At 36.0% G+C, this 15,992-nt stretch overlaps 1 protein-coding gene across 3 annotated transcripts; it reads left to right on the forward strand.

Moving 5' to 3' along the window:
* The first annotated feature begins 300 nt into the window (after positions 1–300).
* Positions 301–12,709, forward strand: LOC125817251 (urease). 3 transcript variants are annotated; one of them, XM_049496802.1, is made up of 18 exons: positions 301–527; positions 890–963; positions 1,543–1,588; positions 1,691–1,796; positions 2,532–2,674; positions 3,197–3,307; positions 4,546–4,709; positions 4,822–5,191; positions 5,267–5,375; positions 6,208–6,347; positions 7,287–7,424; positions 7,502–7,593; positions 7,765–7,894; positions 7,969–8,127; positions 10,068–10,235; positions 11,413–11,547; positions 11,826–11,901; positions 12,317–12,709. In XM_049496802.1, exons 1-18 carry the CDS (start codon positions 402–404, stop codon positions 12,532–12,534), a joined length of 2,505 nt encoding a protein of 834 aa, XP_049352759.1. In that variant the 5' UTR covers positions 301–401; the 3' UTR covers positions 12,535–12,709. The 3 variants fall into 3 exon arrangements, with proteins under 3 accessions (XP_049352759.1, XP_049352764.1, XP_049352767.1); XM_049496810.1 differs by lacking the exon at positions 301–527 and having other exon boundaries at positions 1,675–1,796; XM_049496807.1 differs by lacking the exons at positions 10,068–10,235; positions 11,413–11,547; positions 11,826–11,901; positions 12,317–12,709 and adding an exon at positions 8,276–8,638.
* The last annotated feature ends 3,283 nt before the right edge of the window (positions 12,710–15,992 follow it).

The following is a 15,992-nucleotide window of genomic DNA, read 5'->3' on the forward strand; positions in this document are numbered from 1 at the left end:
TACTTGTTAATCTTCTATAATATTGTAGCTCCATTGAAAAATAAAATAGAAATGATTGGAGAAATACTAGTAACTTTGTAATACAATCGGCTATAACTTCAATACGGTATTAGTGAATAAGGTATCAAATCGAAGTTTAATTTAGGTCGATCGGTTTACCAAACAAAAATTTAAAAAATTGATATATGATATCTATTTTTAACTACCCAATTATCAAATCCGAAATTTGAATATGTAATAATAAACACATAGTAGGGAAATATAGGAGGGTAAAGATTGCAGTTATTTCCCCTTGAAAAATTGGGATATTCGTTTTTTAATCAACCCGTCAATGGCTTCCTAGTGTGCTTTTGTTATTGTTCATCTTGAGGGCTGCTGCTATTGATTCGTGAGCCGAAAAAATGAAGTTGGCTCCAAGAGAAATAGAGAAATTGATGCTCCATAATGCTGGTTATCTTGCTCAAAAACGTCTTGCTCGAGCTCAACTTCTTAATTATACTGAAGCCGTTGCTCTTATTGCAACTCAGGTATCCTATAATCCAAACAATTTTTTATTTATTTATGTTTTTGAATGAAATCGACGTGAATGATACAGAATTTGTATAGAGGATTGAGTATAGTTGATAGAAAATGTCACTTGTGTTATTTCCAATGATATGAGAATTTACAGAGCCGATTTCTATGGGATTGAGGTATGGTTGAATGATTGATTGATTTGGTTGCCGTTTTTTGTAAATCTAATGGTAAAGGTTCTAATTTTTAGTTGAAATTGGTGTTGACTTTCTCAATATATGGGGACTATATGATTCATCTATTATTTTATATGCTGATTATGCATAAAAAGTTGTAATATACTGTTGGAAGCTTATCTGTTATTGTGTCTTATTAGGTCTTAGAATTTGTCCGTGATGGAGATAAGAGTGTGGCTGAGCTGATGGACATCGGGCGACAATTACTTGGAAGGTATACTGCACCTGACAGTAGATAGTATGTAGTTTAATGATCTTCTATGAGATTAATGCAACCCTTGCTATGTAAAGAAGAGCTTATAATTAATTGGAGAACACTTTGCAAACAGGCCGATTGCATTGTTCTCTATTTTATAGGGTGTCATCAAGCGAAAAAAACACTTCAAAGTTCCACCTGTCCATGTAAGAAAGCAAACAGTGTGAACTGACACAGGAAAGAGGTTGCAGGAAATAGAATAATTTGAGCATAGCAGTATCGTATGCATCAGCATTCAGATTGTTAAGTGTGACTTCTTGCAGAAAGGCTTGTTTGGGGTGTTTATTTCTTGGTAAAAGAACATGACTGCCTTGGCACCAGGAAGTAAAAAAGTCACGCACCTAGAAAATGGAAGAAGGGAATCAATTAATAAACATGGATGATGTAAAGAGTGCATTGTGAGAACTGTGCATGTTAACCGATCGTAGGTGAAATCAATATGAGTGGACTGAAATGCCTCAAAGAATATATTAATTTGAATGACTGCATGCTTTTGACGAAGATCAATGGGCTTACAATTAACTTTTTTGTTTTCAGGAGACAAGTTCTTCCAACTGTTCCTCATATGTTGGATTGTGTTCAGGTACTACAGATGTCCCATTTTCTCTGTCTTTGATGATTCTTGTTGTCATGTTCATCTGCAGTTCAAGGTAGTTGGTGACTATTCAGTGGTAATATAATTTAGGTAGAGGGGACCTTTCCAGATGGAACAAAATTAATCACCATCCATGACCCTATAGCATGTGAAAATGGGAATCTGGATCTAGCTCTGCACGGTTCTTTCCTTCCTGGTAATCATCTCATATACTGTTTTTAGTATCTTCAACTGTAATTTTCTTCATTTGCAAGAAGTGTGGTTTCACTCTTCTCTATAGAAATAAATCTTATGGAAGAGGTACTCTTTGTACATAAATTGTGTTGCAAACCTTATTTGACTAGTTAAAGAAAAAGGTTATATGACTAGAGTTTGAATTTGGTGGAAGAATTATTTCACTTGTATGAATAAGGTCCTCTAAATTGAGTTTGATGCTTGCTGACACACATGGCCCATCGTTGATTTGGATTTCCAAATTTCGAAGTTAAGTTGTTTTAGATCAATTGCCCAGAGCTCATTTCTAATTGAATTTGGAGTTTCTATTCACTGGCTCATCCCGCTGAATTCTCCGGCCGACCCCCGTTCTGTCTCTCAGGACATGGTTTGGGAGGGCCTGACTGTCATCTAGAACAATTCTTCATGGACTAAGAATTTCCCTCCTGCTGTGTGCAAAAATTTAGTGGTACTTCTTGCAAATAAAAATTCTGATCCTTTTAGACCCATATGATACCTAAACCTAGGTGTACTTGTAGCGGCTTCACTTGAGCTACCCTTTGTAATCTCTGAGCAAGTTTTGCCATAAAGTGATATCGCTACCGAACTCTGGTAATTTCAGGAATATATTTAGCATTATGCTGTTCTGGAAGTGAATTATATTCGATAAGAATCTATACTTTCACATACTTATTGTTTGAAAGGTATCATTTTGCAGTTCCTCCTCAGGAAAAGTTTCCGGTGATTGAAGATAGCAAAATTCCTGGCCAGATGTGCTTTGGAGGTGGACTTATTGTCCTTAATCCTCAAAGAAAGGCAGTAATTCTCAAAGTCACTAATACAGGTGACAGACCAATTCAGGTGTTTGTCTTTATTGAATTTCTTCCCTCCTTTATGCTTTACAACATTCCGCTACTTGACCCTGTAAGTCCACTCCTGACCCTCCTAAATGAATAATGAAAAGAAGAAAAATATGGAAAGATAGATAAGACATTAGTGGGAGAGAAATATTTGAGTGTCCTGTTAGATTCTGAGTTATGCCGAAGGTATCCTGCATGACTTACTAAAGTATAGAAGGGGACATAGCTAGTGTAGTGATGCTACATCTGTTGCTGAAACGAGTTTCATATTATTTGACATAAATTGTTAAGTTTTCTGCTTATTAGGTGACTGTAAGTTGCTAACTTCTGGATCATGTGCTTAGCCTGTTCCAAGTGCATGATCATGTTTCTCTCTTTAGAGATTTAGTATATTCAGTATCCAGATATACAATGGGGTTGACTGTCTTGAATGTATTTCTAATGAGTCAATCTGAAGCTCCCAATCCCTCTTATTTGAAATGAAAAATGCGGAAAAGAGGTAACTGTACCATAATATTTACAGGTTGGCAGCCACTACCACTTTATCGAGGTCAATCCATCCTTGATATTTGATCGATTGAGAGCACATGGCATGCGTCTAAATATACCTGCAGGAGCAGCCACGAGATTTGAAGTAAGACTTCTGACCCTTTTAGCTTTGAAGCAACACTTAACTTCATCTATGTCTTGCTTTTGCAAGGATGGGAAAAGTGTTGCAAAAGCAACAAACACATATCTTTCTTTTTCTGAAAATCTCTTCTGCCTGTAGTAATCACTTTTTTAATATGGAAATATACATGGAATGGTGGAGTTACATACAACCATGCTTCTTGAGCTTGGTTCTGAATTAAGGTTTTCCTGAATTGGCTTGGGCATTGATTTGTGGGATAGATTAATGCATTGGGGACATATTACTTTATCAGGAACACTAAACGAAAAAAAAAGGGATGTGTACAAGAGTCAAGCCACTCGTCTTGTTTGTGATTAAGCATCTAAAGATAGAGTAAATGAGCTTGTTAGAGTGGGTTAGGGTCCCACATTGGTTGGGGAATGGACCGGTGGTTTGCTTATATGGACTTGGGCAATCCTTTCCCTCATGAGCTAGTTTTTGGGGTTAAGTTAGGCTCAAGTACCATATCTTACATGGTATCAAAGCCAAGTCCTTCCATGTCTGGGCCCATGTCTGGGCCCTTATGTTATATTTTCCACGCTCCAATTGGGTCTTGGCGGTGTTAGAGTGGGTTAGAGCCTCAAATTGGTTGGGAAATGGACTAGTGGTCTGTTATATGGACTTGAACAATTCGCCCCTCATGAGCTAGTTTTTGGGGTTGAGTTAGGCCTAAGTGTCATATCTTTACAAAGCTAATGGCTCCACATAGTAAATTTGTGGAGAAAGATACCTGAAAGAATAGGCTACCTACCTTTTATAGAGCATGTACCTGAGATGTCTAAAAAGCTAGTTTATGTTATAGTTTCATCAAATTTTTGATTTGGAACTAAAAAGCTCCTTGATGAAGAACAACAAATTGACATAATACCCCAGGTTAAAGTAGTCTAAAAAGGCATCAATATTGAACAGAGAACTTGTCAAATATTTGATTGACAGAAAATTAACAGTATTGTTTGAGAGTAATTGGAGAAGATTCTTTCCATTGGATGTCCTTCCATTTCCAGTACTGGTTAGAAATGAAATAGCGTGCATAAATTAAGCAGTCACCTATCCATGCTTAGATGCTTTTATATTTGCTCATCTCCAGTCATGTCCTTTTGTTGGGAAGTACTAGTGCTCAAACATGTTAATCAAATTTGACATTTCTCTTCCATTTCTTCTGGCTTATGATTGGAGTTGACAAATGTTCATCACTTTTTTAGCCAGGAGAAACAAGAAGTGTTGTTCTTATTGGGATTAGTGGCAAAAAAGTGATCAGAGGAGGTAATGCAATTGCTGATTGTCCCGTTGATGATGCAAAAGTTATGACATTAATGGGAGCTCTAAGTGAAGGAGGATTTGGTCATTTGGAAGAGCCAAATCCAAGGTCTGGTAGTATTGTTAACTTTTTTCTCTTGGAACTTCCCTGAGAATTTTTGTTGCTTAATTAATGTAGCTGCGAGAAAAAGGGATATCTTAGCTTGAAAAATATTTTGCAGGGAAGGTGTTGTAGGAGAAGAATCTTGCTTTTCGTTTTCGATGACTCATGAGGAATATGCCAACATGTTTGGCCCCACTACTGGAGACAGAATGCGTCTGGGTGACACAGACCTGTTTGCTGAAATTGAGAAAGACTTTGGTATCTTTGGTGATGAGTGCGTGTTTGGGGGTGGAAAAGTTCTAAGAGATGGAATGGGTCAGGCGTGTGGATATCCTCCAGCAGATTGTTTGGATACTGTTATAACAAATGCTGTTGTGATTGACTATACAGGAATTTTCAAGTGTGATATTGGAATTAAAGATGGTCATATTGTTTCCCTTTGTAAGGCAGGTAACCCAGATATCATGGATAGTGATGCGATAATTGGGGTAAGTCGGGAATATTATGATGATAAGTTGCCAGAAGGCACTAGAATGTGAAGCTAATGACTCGTGATCTTTCAGGTTAACACTGAGGTTATTGCAGGCGAAGGAATGATTGTAACAGCAGGAGCTATAGATTGTCATGTGCACTTTATATGCCCTCAACTGGCATATGAGGCAATATCAAGTGGTAAATTTTATAATTTATATTGTATTTTTAGAATTCCCTTCGAAAATTGCCAATACTATTTTTTTTTTTACGTTTTTGTAGAATGTTTATGTAACAACTGTGTATAGCTAGATCTGTAAACAATAGGATACCCCATGCTCTTGTAGTGTTCCAAAATTATGTAATCAACTCCTGTCTTTGATAGGTACGATCACTACCAAACTGAGCATATTTTCTCTCGTGTTTGGTGTTCTTCTGGAGATTCAATTTGATCGAATGTTGGAGACTATTGTTGCTTTTTTTTTTTCTCTCCCTTCCTTTTTTGTGTGATATGGTCTTAACTCACCTTCAGAAGAGACCTCAAAGATTTTGGCAGCTGTAAGTTATTATTCATCTGCAATGAAAAATGTACATATGCTGGGATGCAGTGTAAATGCTGATAGTCATTCTAAGTATGAGATTTAATGTTAGATGATGTTGGTTGGTTGATGCTCTACTTTTGGATCTAAGCTAATTATGAAAAAGGGTTAGTAATCCGAGGTTTTGGCAGTCCATCCATAAACTAATTTGTTTAACTGTCTTAATATTGACGGAACCACATGCATTCGGATGCTATAAGGATCATTTTGTCATATGGGCAATCAGATCTGCAAGCTGAAGTAGACGAGGCTTTATATGAGCTGTTTTCCCAACAGGCTGAGTCTTAAGCTTGCTTTTTGTAGTTCTATAAGTGGCTTAATTTTATGTAAGACAAACTTAATCTATTGTGTTTTAGGAAAGAGGAGTGAAGTGATAGATTGCTAGTCTTTGTGTTTAACTTCTCGTCGTGTTTCCTTCTTTACGGCCCTTGTAGGAATCACTACAATGGTGGGAGGTGGTACAGGGCCTGCTCATGGGACACGTGCAACCACTTGTACACCGGGGCATGTGCACATGGAATTGATGTTGCAGTCAACAGACGAAATTCCCCTAAATTTTGGTTTCACTGGAAAAGTATACTTATTTGCTCGCTTGTTTTACTGATGAAAAAAATATGCTTATTTTCTGAGATTTACTGTAACAGGGTAACTGTGTGTAGCTTCAGATTTCCGAACCATGTTTCACTTGCTTGTAAGCTCAACTGGCATAACCTAGCACTTCACAGAGACAGAACTAGATGTCCTCACCCTTTTTGCTACTATTGGGACCAACAAATTGTAACAAAAGACCTTTGTTTCTGTGTTTGCTGTGTTGGGCATAAATAGATAATTTTATGCTGATTTCTGTAGCGTAACACATTGGTGTTTTCCAACTTGAAGTCCATAGGAAGATGTTTCTTCTTAAAACAATGTGGAATGCATGTTGTGGTGCATTTATTTCTTTGCCCAATTGTATTGCAGGTAGAGGACGACCTACATTGGGATTAACTTTGGATTTTTTTTATATATACAAGTGTATATACCTTATATATGGTCTATATTAGCTCTTGGGCACCCTAAACTATGATTGCTGTTTGGGGGCAATGGTCAAGGTCCCTGCCTGTGTGCTTTGAAAGCTGGATCTGAATCCTCTGAGCCTACAATGATGCACCTTATTCTTTTACGTTTTTGAGTTGAACAAATTCTATGGTTAAAGATGTCCTAGAAAAACAAAAAAGATTCAAGAATTGCGGCAAGCTGAATTTGAACTCAGAACCTTGTTAGGAAAATATAACAGAAAAAAACAACATATATATAGCATTTCGCCAGTGGCACCTAAGGGGCTCTTATTAACTTTAGTTCCATTTTAGTTGCTTTATTTGTTTGGTTTTGACCTTGGTGTGTAGGTGCCATTGCACCCCCTCCCTCTTTGATAGATTTGCACGCCAAAATTTTGTAGCTAGTAATTGGCATGATTGTGTTAAAGATAGTGGTGCGCGCACCTTGAGAATCCTGGGTTCGCCTGTGATTGCAGGGCAACAGTTCCAAGCCTGATGGCCTACATGAAATAATCAAAGCTGGAGCAATGGGACTAAAGCTTCATGAGGATTGGGGAACTACTCCTGCTGCTATAGATATGTGCCTAACCGTTGCAGATCAATATGATATTCAGGTGCTCGTTCCTTTCAGAGTTTGCAGATTTAACCAAGTTTTACTAATTAAAAGGTGATTATGACTTCTGAAATGCAGGTCAACATCCATACTGACACCTTGAACGAATCTGGATTTGTTGAGCATACAATTGCTGCTTTTAAAGGTCGCACCATACATACATATCACAGGTAAACACTTACATACCTTCTCCCTCCAACTCTGAAGGAATACAGGAAAAAGAAGAAATAGAGAGCCAAGAATGACGAATTGAGAAAAAAAGATTAGAAAGCGCTGCTGCTTACCTGTAAGATCAATAAACAGAATTCTTCTATTTCATATCTGTAACATGTATTCTATAGTGAAGGTGCTGGTGGTGGACATGCTCCGGATATAATCAAAGTTTGTGGTGTAAAGAATGTAATTCCCTCATCAACCAATCCAACACGTCCATTCACTTTGAATACTGTGGACGAGCACCTTGACATGCTGGTAAGAGAAGCTTATATTGAGGTGAAGTTTCTATGCTCCTGAATAGTATATTGTCCTGATACCTCTACTTGCAGATGGTATGCCATCATCTCTGCAAGAACTCCCGAGAGGATGTAGCTTTTGCTGAATCCCGGATTCGGGCTGAAACAATTGCTGCAGAAGACATTTTGCATGATATGGGAGCAATTAGCATTATATCTTCTGATTCACAAGCCATGGGTCGAATTGGAGAGGTTTTCAGTAGTCTAATTTCCTATTAAATTTTTTGATTGAGAAACATCATATTGCAGGGAAACTTAACCAATTATATGATATTGCAGGCAAACTTAACCAATTATATGATATTGCAGGCAAACTTAACCAATTATTAGCTTTTTTCAGGATATCATCTGTTATGGGCCAGTAAACAGAATGACTGGTTTTTGTATAATCACATCAGCATACTGCAGTATGCAGCTTGTACTTCGACGTTCTGAACGTCTACCTACAATAACCCAATGTTCTATTTATGTTGTTAGAATATTAAGTGAATATGTGTCGAGATTCATTGTATCATATAAGGAAAATCATATAGAATATTCTATAGGGTACACTAGGATATTCTGAATCTAATTATAGAATATTTACTTACCTTTTAGCATAGGAATTGCTTACCTACGCCATTTAATGTAGCCTAAGACTCCTATATAAGGAGCACCTCTTGTACACTGTAAATCAAGTCAATGAGCTTCTTTTCTATTTTCACATGGTATTAGAGTATTTCTACTTATGGTTTACTCAATATTGCCCCATATTATGTTGTCCAAGCTCCAAATGTCTAGTCTTGCCCCCTGGGTGGAGGGGGTGTTAAGTGTCTCACATTGGTAGATGAAATGAGTTGTAGTCTCCTTGTGTGGTCTTAGACAATCCTCACCTCTTGAGCTAACTTTGGGGATTGAGATAGACCCAAGGTCCATTTTATTATGGTACCAAAGTAGGTACAAGTCTTGGGTTTGAGTCTCACCACTACCACTATCAAAAAGAATTTCCATGTGCTTGAATCATCCAAAGTTCCAAACAATCAAGCCCACAAGTAAGGTGGCGTGGTGAAGACATAATTAGGTAAATAAAACTGTAGTCTTTTTAATAGTTTAAGCTTTTATGTGAGATGGTCAAAACACTTCAACATAGGTTATAGTATGTATCCTGCTATTATGATTAGGGCTTCCCAGGAAAGCAATATCTGTCCTTTCTTACTTGTTAGTTGATATAATCTATGTTGCTTGGACTCTTCAAAAATGTCAACGGGCACGTATCAGATTCTCCAAATGTATTGTGTATTTTTGGAAAATCCAATAAGGGTGCGGCACCAATAGTGAAGAGTCCACACAACTTGGGATATAATAAGCTCATGTCATGATTAAACCGAAAGTGCATATAAGAGAACTTTTTGTAAGACAAATCTCACTTACAATCCCATGTACCAGAAGTCCGGAACCTAATTAAGCTGAGGAAAATAAATGAAGAAGTAGAGGTGCCATCAAATATATAGTATAATTTATTTCTTTCCTGGCTATTGTTATTTCTTGAAGGTGGAATATAGAAAAAGAAAGTAATTGAGTAGGTCATATCCTAGACCTAACGCCCTGCAGTTACCAGATTTTGACGGGAGACTGCAATTTTCCTTGTGCGAGGAACTTACAAGCAGCAAGTAGTTTGGTCTGAAGGAGAGGCAGCGCCAAACTGATATCTCCTTCCAGCTCTCCTAAACTATTATCTTTAGTTTTCCATCTCATAACACTTGAAAAGACTCTAAAATTGCTTTATCTCCTTTGTACAGTGAGTGCCATCCTTCATAAAATCATAATAATAACTTGATTGTAATCTTCTTAAAAGCTCAAGGGAGAGATTCAAAACGCAGAAGTATATGATAAAGTTTAACTCTGTTGTTATCAATGTATATGTGTGTCTGCAGTGGGCGTAGAAAAATGGACAGGGGATCTAATTGCAACAGGACAATTTATGTTGTCTAGTCGATGTGAAAATATCAATTAACTGAGTAGTGTCAGGTTCTTCTGCTAAGCCTGTAATCAGCTACCTGCTGTGAGTTAGCACTGAATGTGATTGAGATGAATATATATTCTACGAAACTTGGCTGTATGATATAATATTGAACAGATACTTGTCTTACCAGGTCATTTGTAGAACATGGCAGACTGCCCACAAGATGAAGTCATTTAGAGGACCATTGGACATTGACGGATCAGACAATGACAATTTCCGGATCAAGCGATACATCGCAAAATACACTATAAATCCAGCAATTGCTAATGGGATCTCTCAATATGTCGGATCAGTTGAGGTCTGTCCTTATCATCACTGTTCATCTCATGTTTGTTTAATTCTTTACCGATTGTTTTACCTTTGACTTTCAATTCCAAATTCTCTAGAGAGATGCTTCTGTGATTCTATGAGTTGGACAAATTCTTCTGTGATTATATGAATCAGACAAATTTTTCTTTACTTTTTAGACGGTGGGGTTGCTTATGATACATGGACTCTTCATTTACCTAGATGTATTGAAGGTGTATGATAAGGGTATGGATATATTTTCTGCAAGTCCTTCAAAATACTCCAAAATGCCTGTAAAAACATCGGACGTGACCATGTTAGATCCCATATACAAACCTAATATCTGAGTCTATGTTAAGTTTGGGGGGCGGGGGATTGACTAAATAAGGAAAAGATAGAGTTGAATTCATCTCGAAGGAGTACAAAGTAAACACGTTTAATATCATTTTTTAGCATAACATAAAGCGAAAGCCAAATCTCATCAATCACATATTAAGAAATTTTAGTACACTGAGTTTACTCCATTTGTTGAGATAAAGAAGGAGACCCTTCTATGGCTTTTCAAATGTAGAATAAGTTAATATCTGCTCTATGGCGATGATTTTGGAGTAACTTAATTTGGTAAAACAAGGAAGCTTCTAGTCTTTTTGCCGATAGATTTTTGTCTTTGATTTTATCAGTATGCTGCAGGTATGGAAATGACCGACTTTTATCAGATCCTATGATGTGGACTCACATACCTTTGTATCATCAGTCAATGAAGGTTTCTTTTCTTTTTTCTTTGTTTGGGTGGGGTCGACAATCTAAATGTGGTATTATCCGGCCTTATTAAAGTTGGGCGGATCAAAATATGCAGTTTTCAGGAGCTCTAGGTAAAAACTATTAATCTCATTTTAATCAAACAGAGAAAGCCAAGGAGTTGATTTGATTAGCTCGAAACAAAATCACAATGATATAAACAACATACCGAGTGAAAATCACAATAATATAAACCATGTTAGAAAACTTAAAGCACGTCTAGTTCAACTAATTTCTAGAAACTTGCGTTGCATAAAGCTATTAGAATCTTGAGAGGTGATTATTCTATCCTTTATCATTGTAGTTCTGAAGGCATTGTCCTCCGAAAAGTCTAGCACTTCAACTCTCATTGTCATAGATTGCAGTTTCATTTATTGGATGTCTTGCAGGTAGGGAAATTAGCCGATCTTGTGGTGTGGAAACCCTCATTTTTCGGAGCAAAACCAGAAATGGTGATCAAAGGAGGCGTAATAGCTTGGTCAAACATGGGAGACCCAAATGCTAGTATCCCAACTCCTGAACCGGTAACTTTTTACATTGGCACTCTTTTTTATTCACAGTTTTGCTTGTAACCAGCTATTGGACCTAAGTTCTTGCATCCAAGAGATCCAACATCGGAGTAATGTTTCTGAAACAACTGTATAGTTTAATTCACTTTTTCATCTTCATGTCTGAATCTTGAATTATTGCTTATGTTTTACTAATAGCCTCTGCCAATTAAACCTTTATTCGGGTTTGTCATCCCCTTGAAGTCAGAGTTGTTATCTGTATTTTCACTACTGAGAAGCACAAGTTGTCACAGGTGACAATGAGGCCTATGTTTGGAGCATTCTCCAAGGCTGCAAGTTCTAATTCAATTACTTTTGTCAGCAAGGCATGTCTCTCTCTCTCCCTCTCTCTCTCTCTCTCTCACACACACACACACACACACTCAGCCCCAAAAGTGTGTGGGCACTTTCTTATATATTTAGAAGTTGGGATTTACTTTGTATACACTAACAGGGTAAAGGTTGTTTGCATAACCTGTTAAAATTACTATCTACTCTATTTTAATTTCCAGGTTACAATATTAGACTTGCTAATAGCTACTTTAGGTAACTTAACCTGATAAAATAATTATACAATGTCAGTCCACCATACTTAATAAGAGTCGACGTTGGGACAGTTAAAGTTTTAATGATGTTCTTGGTAGCCTTGCTAGACATAAGCTCTGCATCTACACAAAAATGGATCAAATTATTGGGGGGAAGTTGTACAAAATATGCTCTTAACTACTCTAAATGTAACAGGCAGCTTTGGATGCTGGAATAAAAGATTCATATAGACTAAACAAGAGGGTTGAAGCTGTAACTAATGTGAGAAATATCAGTAAACTAGATATGAAGCTCAATGATGCACTGCCTGACATCAAAGTCGATCCTGAGACATACACGGTGACTGCAGATGGAACAGCCCTTACATGCCCCCCGGCTACTACTGTACCACTCTCCAGGAACTATTTCCTCTTTTAGCAGTAACTAGTTGTACTCCAGTGGTTTTGGTTGTCCTCCAATTGGTTGTCTTATGTAGCTTGGCTGGTAGAATTTAATTTTCTAAAATTCCACAGTTTCTTTGGCTGCATAATTCCTATAGTGTGCAAGTGAGAGAACAATAAAAGAGTTGTAACCTTGAATAGCTTAAATGCTGTAGCACTGTCATACAGGATTCATACCTTATTTAAGAACTTAAATTGTCGTTTCTGTAATAAATTTTGCACATGATAGTATGTTTATACAACCTAAAATTCTGGTAGCATTGTCACGTTTTCGCCACAATATGTTCAATTTGGTTGTAATTTAAAGGCACAAGTCATCAACGGTTACTTATTGTTCACATAATTCGTTTAGAAAGTTAGAGCTCTTAATGTTTCCATCTATGAAATTTGTGGGATGAGAATATATATTCCATCTCTTTCCTAATATTCCTTTTACCATCACCTGAAAATATACATTAAAATTGTGTTTTTTTAGTTGTTGGGTGGGTTATATGAGTATATTTTGTTACTTGAATTGCTTTAATTGATTTCATCATGGGAGAACCTTATTCGATATTACTTATATTCCTACTTATGATGAAAACTGTGTGTCAGCACTCATTTATATAGATAAGGGTTATTAGAACTGCTAAATTAAACTAAAGAATTAGATTATACAACTGTTTGGACCAAACTTTATTGACTAAAGAATTCCACCTAGTTTTAATAAGAGGATTCTTTGCTTCATAGGATGCTAAAAATTTAATATTTTATGAATACTTCTTTCCTGAGTGTAAAATGTCCCTCATCAAGTTCTTGGATTTGAAAAAGTATTATGTGGGGATGAAATTTGTCGTAAGAAGGAATTCAATGAAGAGTTGAAGATGGAGAAGATATTAAGGTTTGGAGTGATCCTTAGATTCCTAATTCAATCGGTTTTACACTTCTACAAGGACATACACAAATAAATCTAAAGTTGAGGGTAAGCGATCTTATAGATCAACACAATCATATATGGAATATTCAAGATCTTCATCACTAGTTTTACCCTAATGTTATCAACTCTATTTTGTCTATCTCAATATTTAGTATTGAAAATTATGATAAAATTATCTGACATTATACAATTTAGGAAATGATTATCATCTAGCGAAAAGTCTAGCTAATAGTATTGATTCTAGAAGTGAAAGACTTCAAGCCAATGGTCAGTCTTTTCAAGTCTTTGGATTTTTTTTTGTATTCACTTAAAATAAAAAAAACAAATAAAAACATTTTCTTATAAAATGCATTCTTAATGTCCTTCATGTTAATGTATATATTTCTAAGAGATCGCATCAAAATTATGATGTTTGCAGGGTCTATGATTTAGAACTGAAATAATTGATCATATATTTTTTAGTTGCCCGGAAGCTCAATTAGTGTGAAAGTTAGCTTCCATCAACTGACCTAATTTAAAAGATGTTATGAATTTTTCAATATGGTAGAATGACTTATTTTGTAGTACATGTCAATATGTAGAATTTATTGAGCTACTAAGATAGAGTGTATTTCTTTTATGGCAAATGTGGAAAACGAGAAATTCGTTGTGCTTTAGTGGTGGTATATATGAACCTAATGACATAGTTAATAAGACTTTATTTGATTTACACAAATATAATGATGTTGTGCGAAATTCGGCAGCTTTGACTCCTATACATAACAAGATTTATTATGTAACTATTACTTTGCTCGAGATGGAATTGTTGTTTTCACAGATGTAGGTTTACAAAGAGGGAAGAAAAAAGCAAGCATTGAAATGGTTGCTATGGATAGTTGTGGTTATTTGCTTCATGCCTTTTGGCACTCTTGTTCAATTTGTAGGAAAGTTCATAATTGCTGAAGCAATAGCTATTCGTGAGTCTGTGGAAAGAACATTGCAAAAAAGTTGGTCAAAGATTCACATACTATCATATGCAAAGAATATTGTACAAATGTTACAAAAGAATTTGATGATATCCTAGGAAATAGAGACTATTTGCGAGGATGTCTAGCGATTGATGAAGTCTTTTGAAGAAATTAAGATTATATATATATTTCTCGAATATGGAATGTGTTAGCTCATAATCTAGCTAAATTCTCTATTTCATGTATAAATAGGATTTTTTGGGATTCTGCCTTCCCAAATTATGTTGTAACTAATACAATGATGTCTTATGAACATCTAAAACATGTTTTAAAGTAATGCAATGAAATATTTCACTGATAAAAAAATAAAATTCTATCTAGTTAAATCTAACCTACATCTCCTGGACCTAATTAAAAACTTAAAACATGAATACATTTTAAAAATATTTATCTATCATGTAATTGGATGAACCATTACTTGACACTGAGAAACCTATTGATTTTCTAACTAATGATGGTATTTATGAGTCTGTTAACCTATTGATTCTGTTGATACAGAGGGTGAGTTATATATATATATATATACTACCTTAAAAGCATGAACTCCCTAACCTTAATGTTAAATTACTATAATACCCCCAACTTAAAACACCTAATTTAGTATATATTCTATATTTAATATTATATTTATTTACGCTATATTATATTAAAAGCATACACCTTTTCATATTAATGGGTAGTGATTTTTCCGAAGGGTTGTGATTTTGTCACAACCCGAGTCTACACCCTCGTGGCCGACACTCAAGAACCATTGCTGGTCCCCAAGCGAACCCGGCCTCATCCTGACTGACTACAAGCGAAAGATTAACTCAAGCATACAAAACTTAAAACTAAATAAAAATTCATGAAAAACTTAAATACAAGCTTTAACTAAAAAAAAAACTCTGAATAATATAATATATTCAATATGCCCCAAAATGGGCAACTTAAGTCTTTAAAACATTTAACAAAATAAATGAACAAACTTCTGAAACTCTACTGTCTATCTATGAAGCCTCTAACTGACAAGGATGGAAGTCGGGACAAGACCCACGACTTCCTAACAATTGATATAACTGAAAGTAAAAGTGGAACCATCCAGAAGCAAGGAGGCTCACCATAGCTAACTCGAACTCCATGTGGTATCAACGAAGCTCCTATTGATGACCCTGAATACATGTATCTACATCATGAAAGGATGCTCGCCAAATGCCTCAGTACGTGAAATGTACGAGCATGTCAGGGTAATTCTAAAACATAAACATAAGCTTGAACTTGATAAAAAGGAAACGTGCTTACCTCTTTCCAAACTTACTCAACTCAAGGAATACTATATGATACTCAAAACTACTCAAACTTACTCAACTCAGAAGTACTCAAGGATAAGATACTCAACTCAGAGATTAGATACTCAACTCAAAGATATGATACTCGACTCTGGGTACTCAACTCTGGACGCTTAACTCTGCTCATATGTTTAAAAGCATAACTTTTTCTTTGATTGGAGATAATTACTCAAAAATCTTTCTTTTA

The sequence above is a fragment of the Solanum verrucosum genome, unplaced genomic scaffold (genome assembly GCF_900185275.1).
Source record: "Solanum verrucosum unplaced genomic scaffold, falcon-dt-bn FXZP01000122.1, whole genome shotgun sequence".
Taxonomy (NCBI): Eukaryota; Viridiplantae; Streptophyta; class Magnoliopsida; order Solanales; family Solanaceae; genus Solanum; species Solanum verrucosum.

Bases quoted from the DNA above. Each gene is read 5' to 3' on its own strand.
- LOC125817251 (XM_049496802.1), top strand. From the start codon at position 402: ATGAAGTTGGCTCCAAGAGAAATAGAGAAATTGATGCTCCATAATGCT. The intron at 5,376-6,207 runs GTAAATTTTATA...CGGCCCTTGTAG, and splicing joins ATATGAGGCAATATCAAGTG to GAATCACTACAATGGTGGGA. The intron at 8,128-10,067 runs GTTTTCAGTAGT...TTGTCTTACCAG, and splicing joins CCATGGGTCGAATTGGAGAG to GTCATTTGTAGAACATGGCA.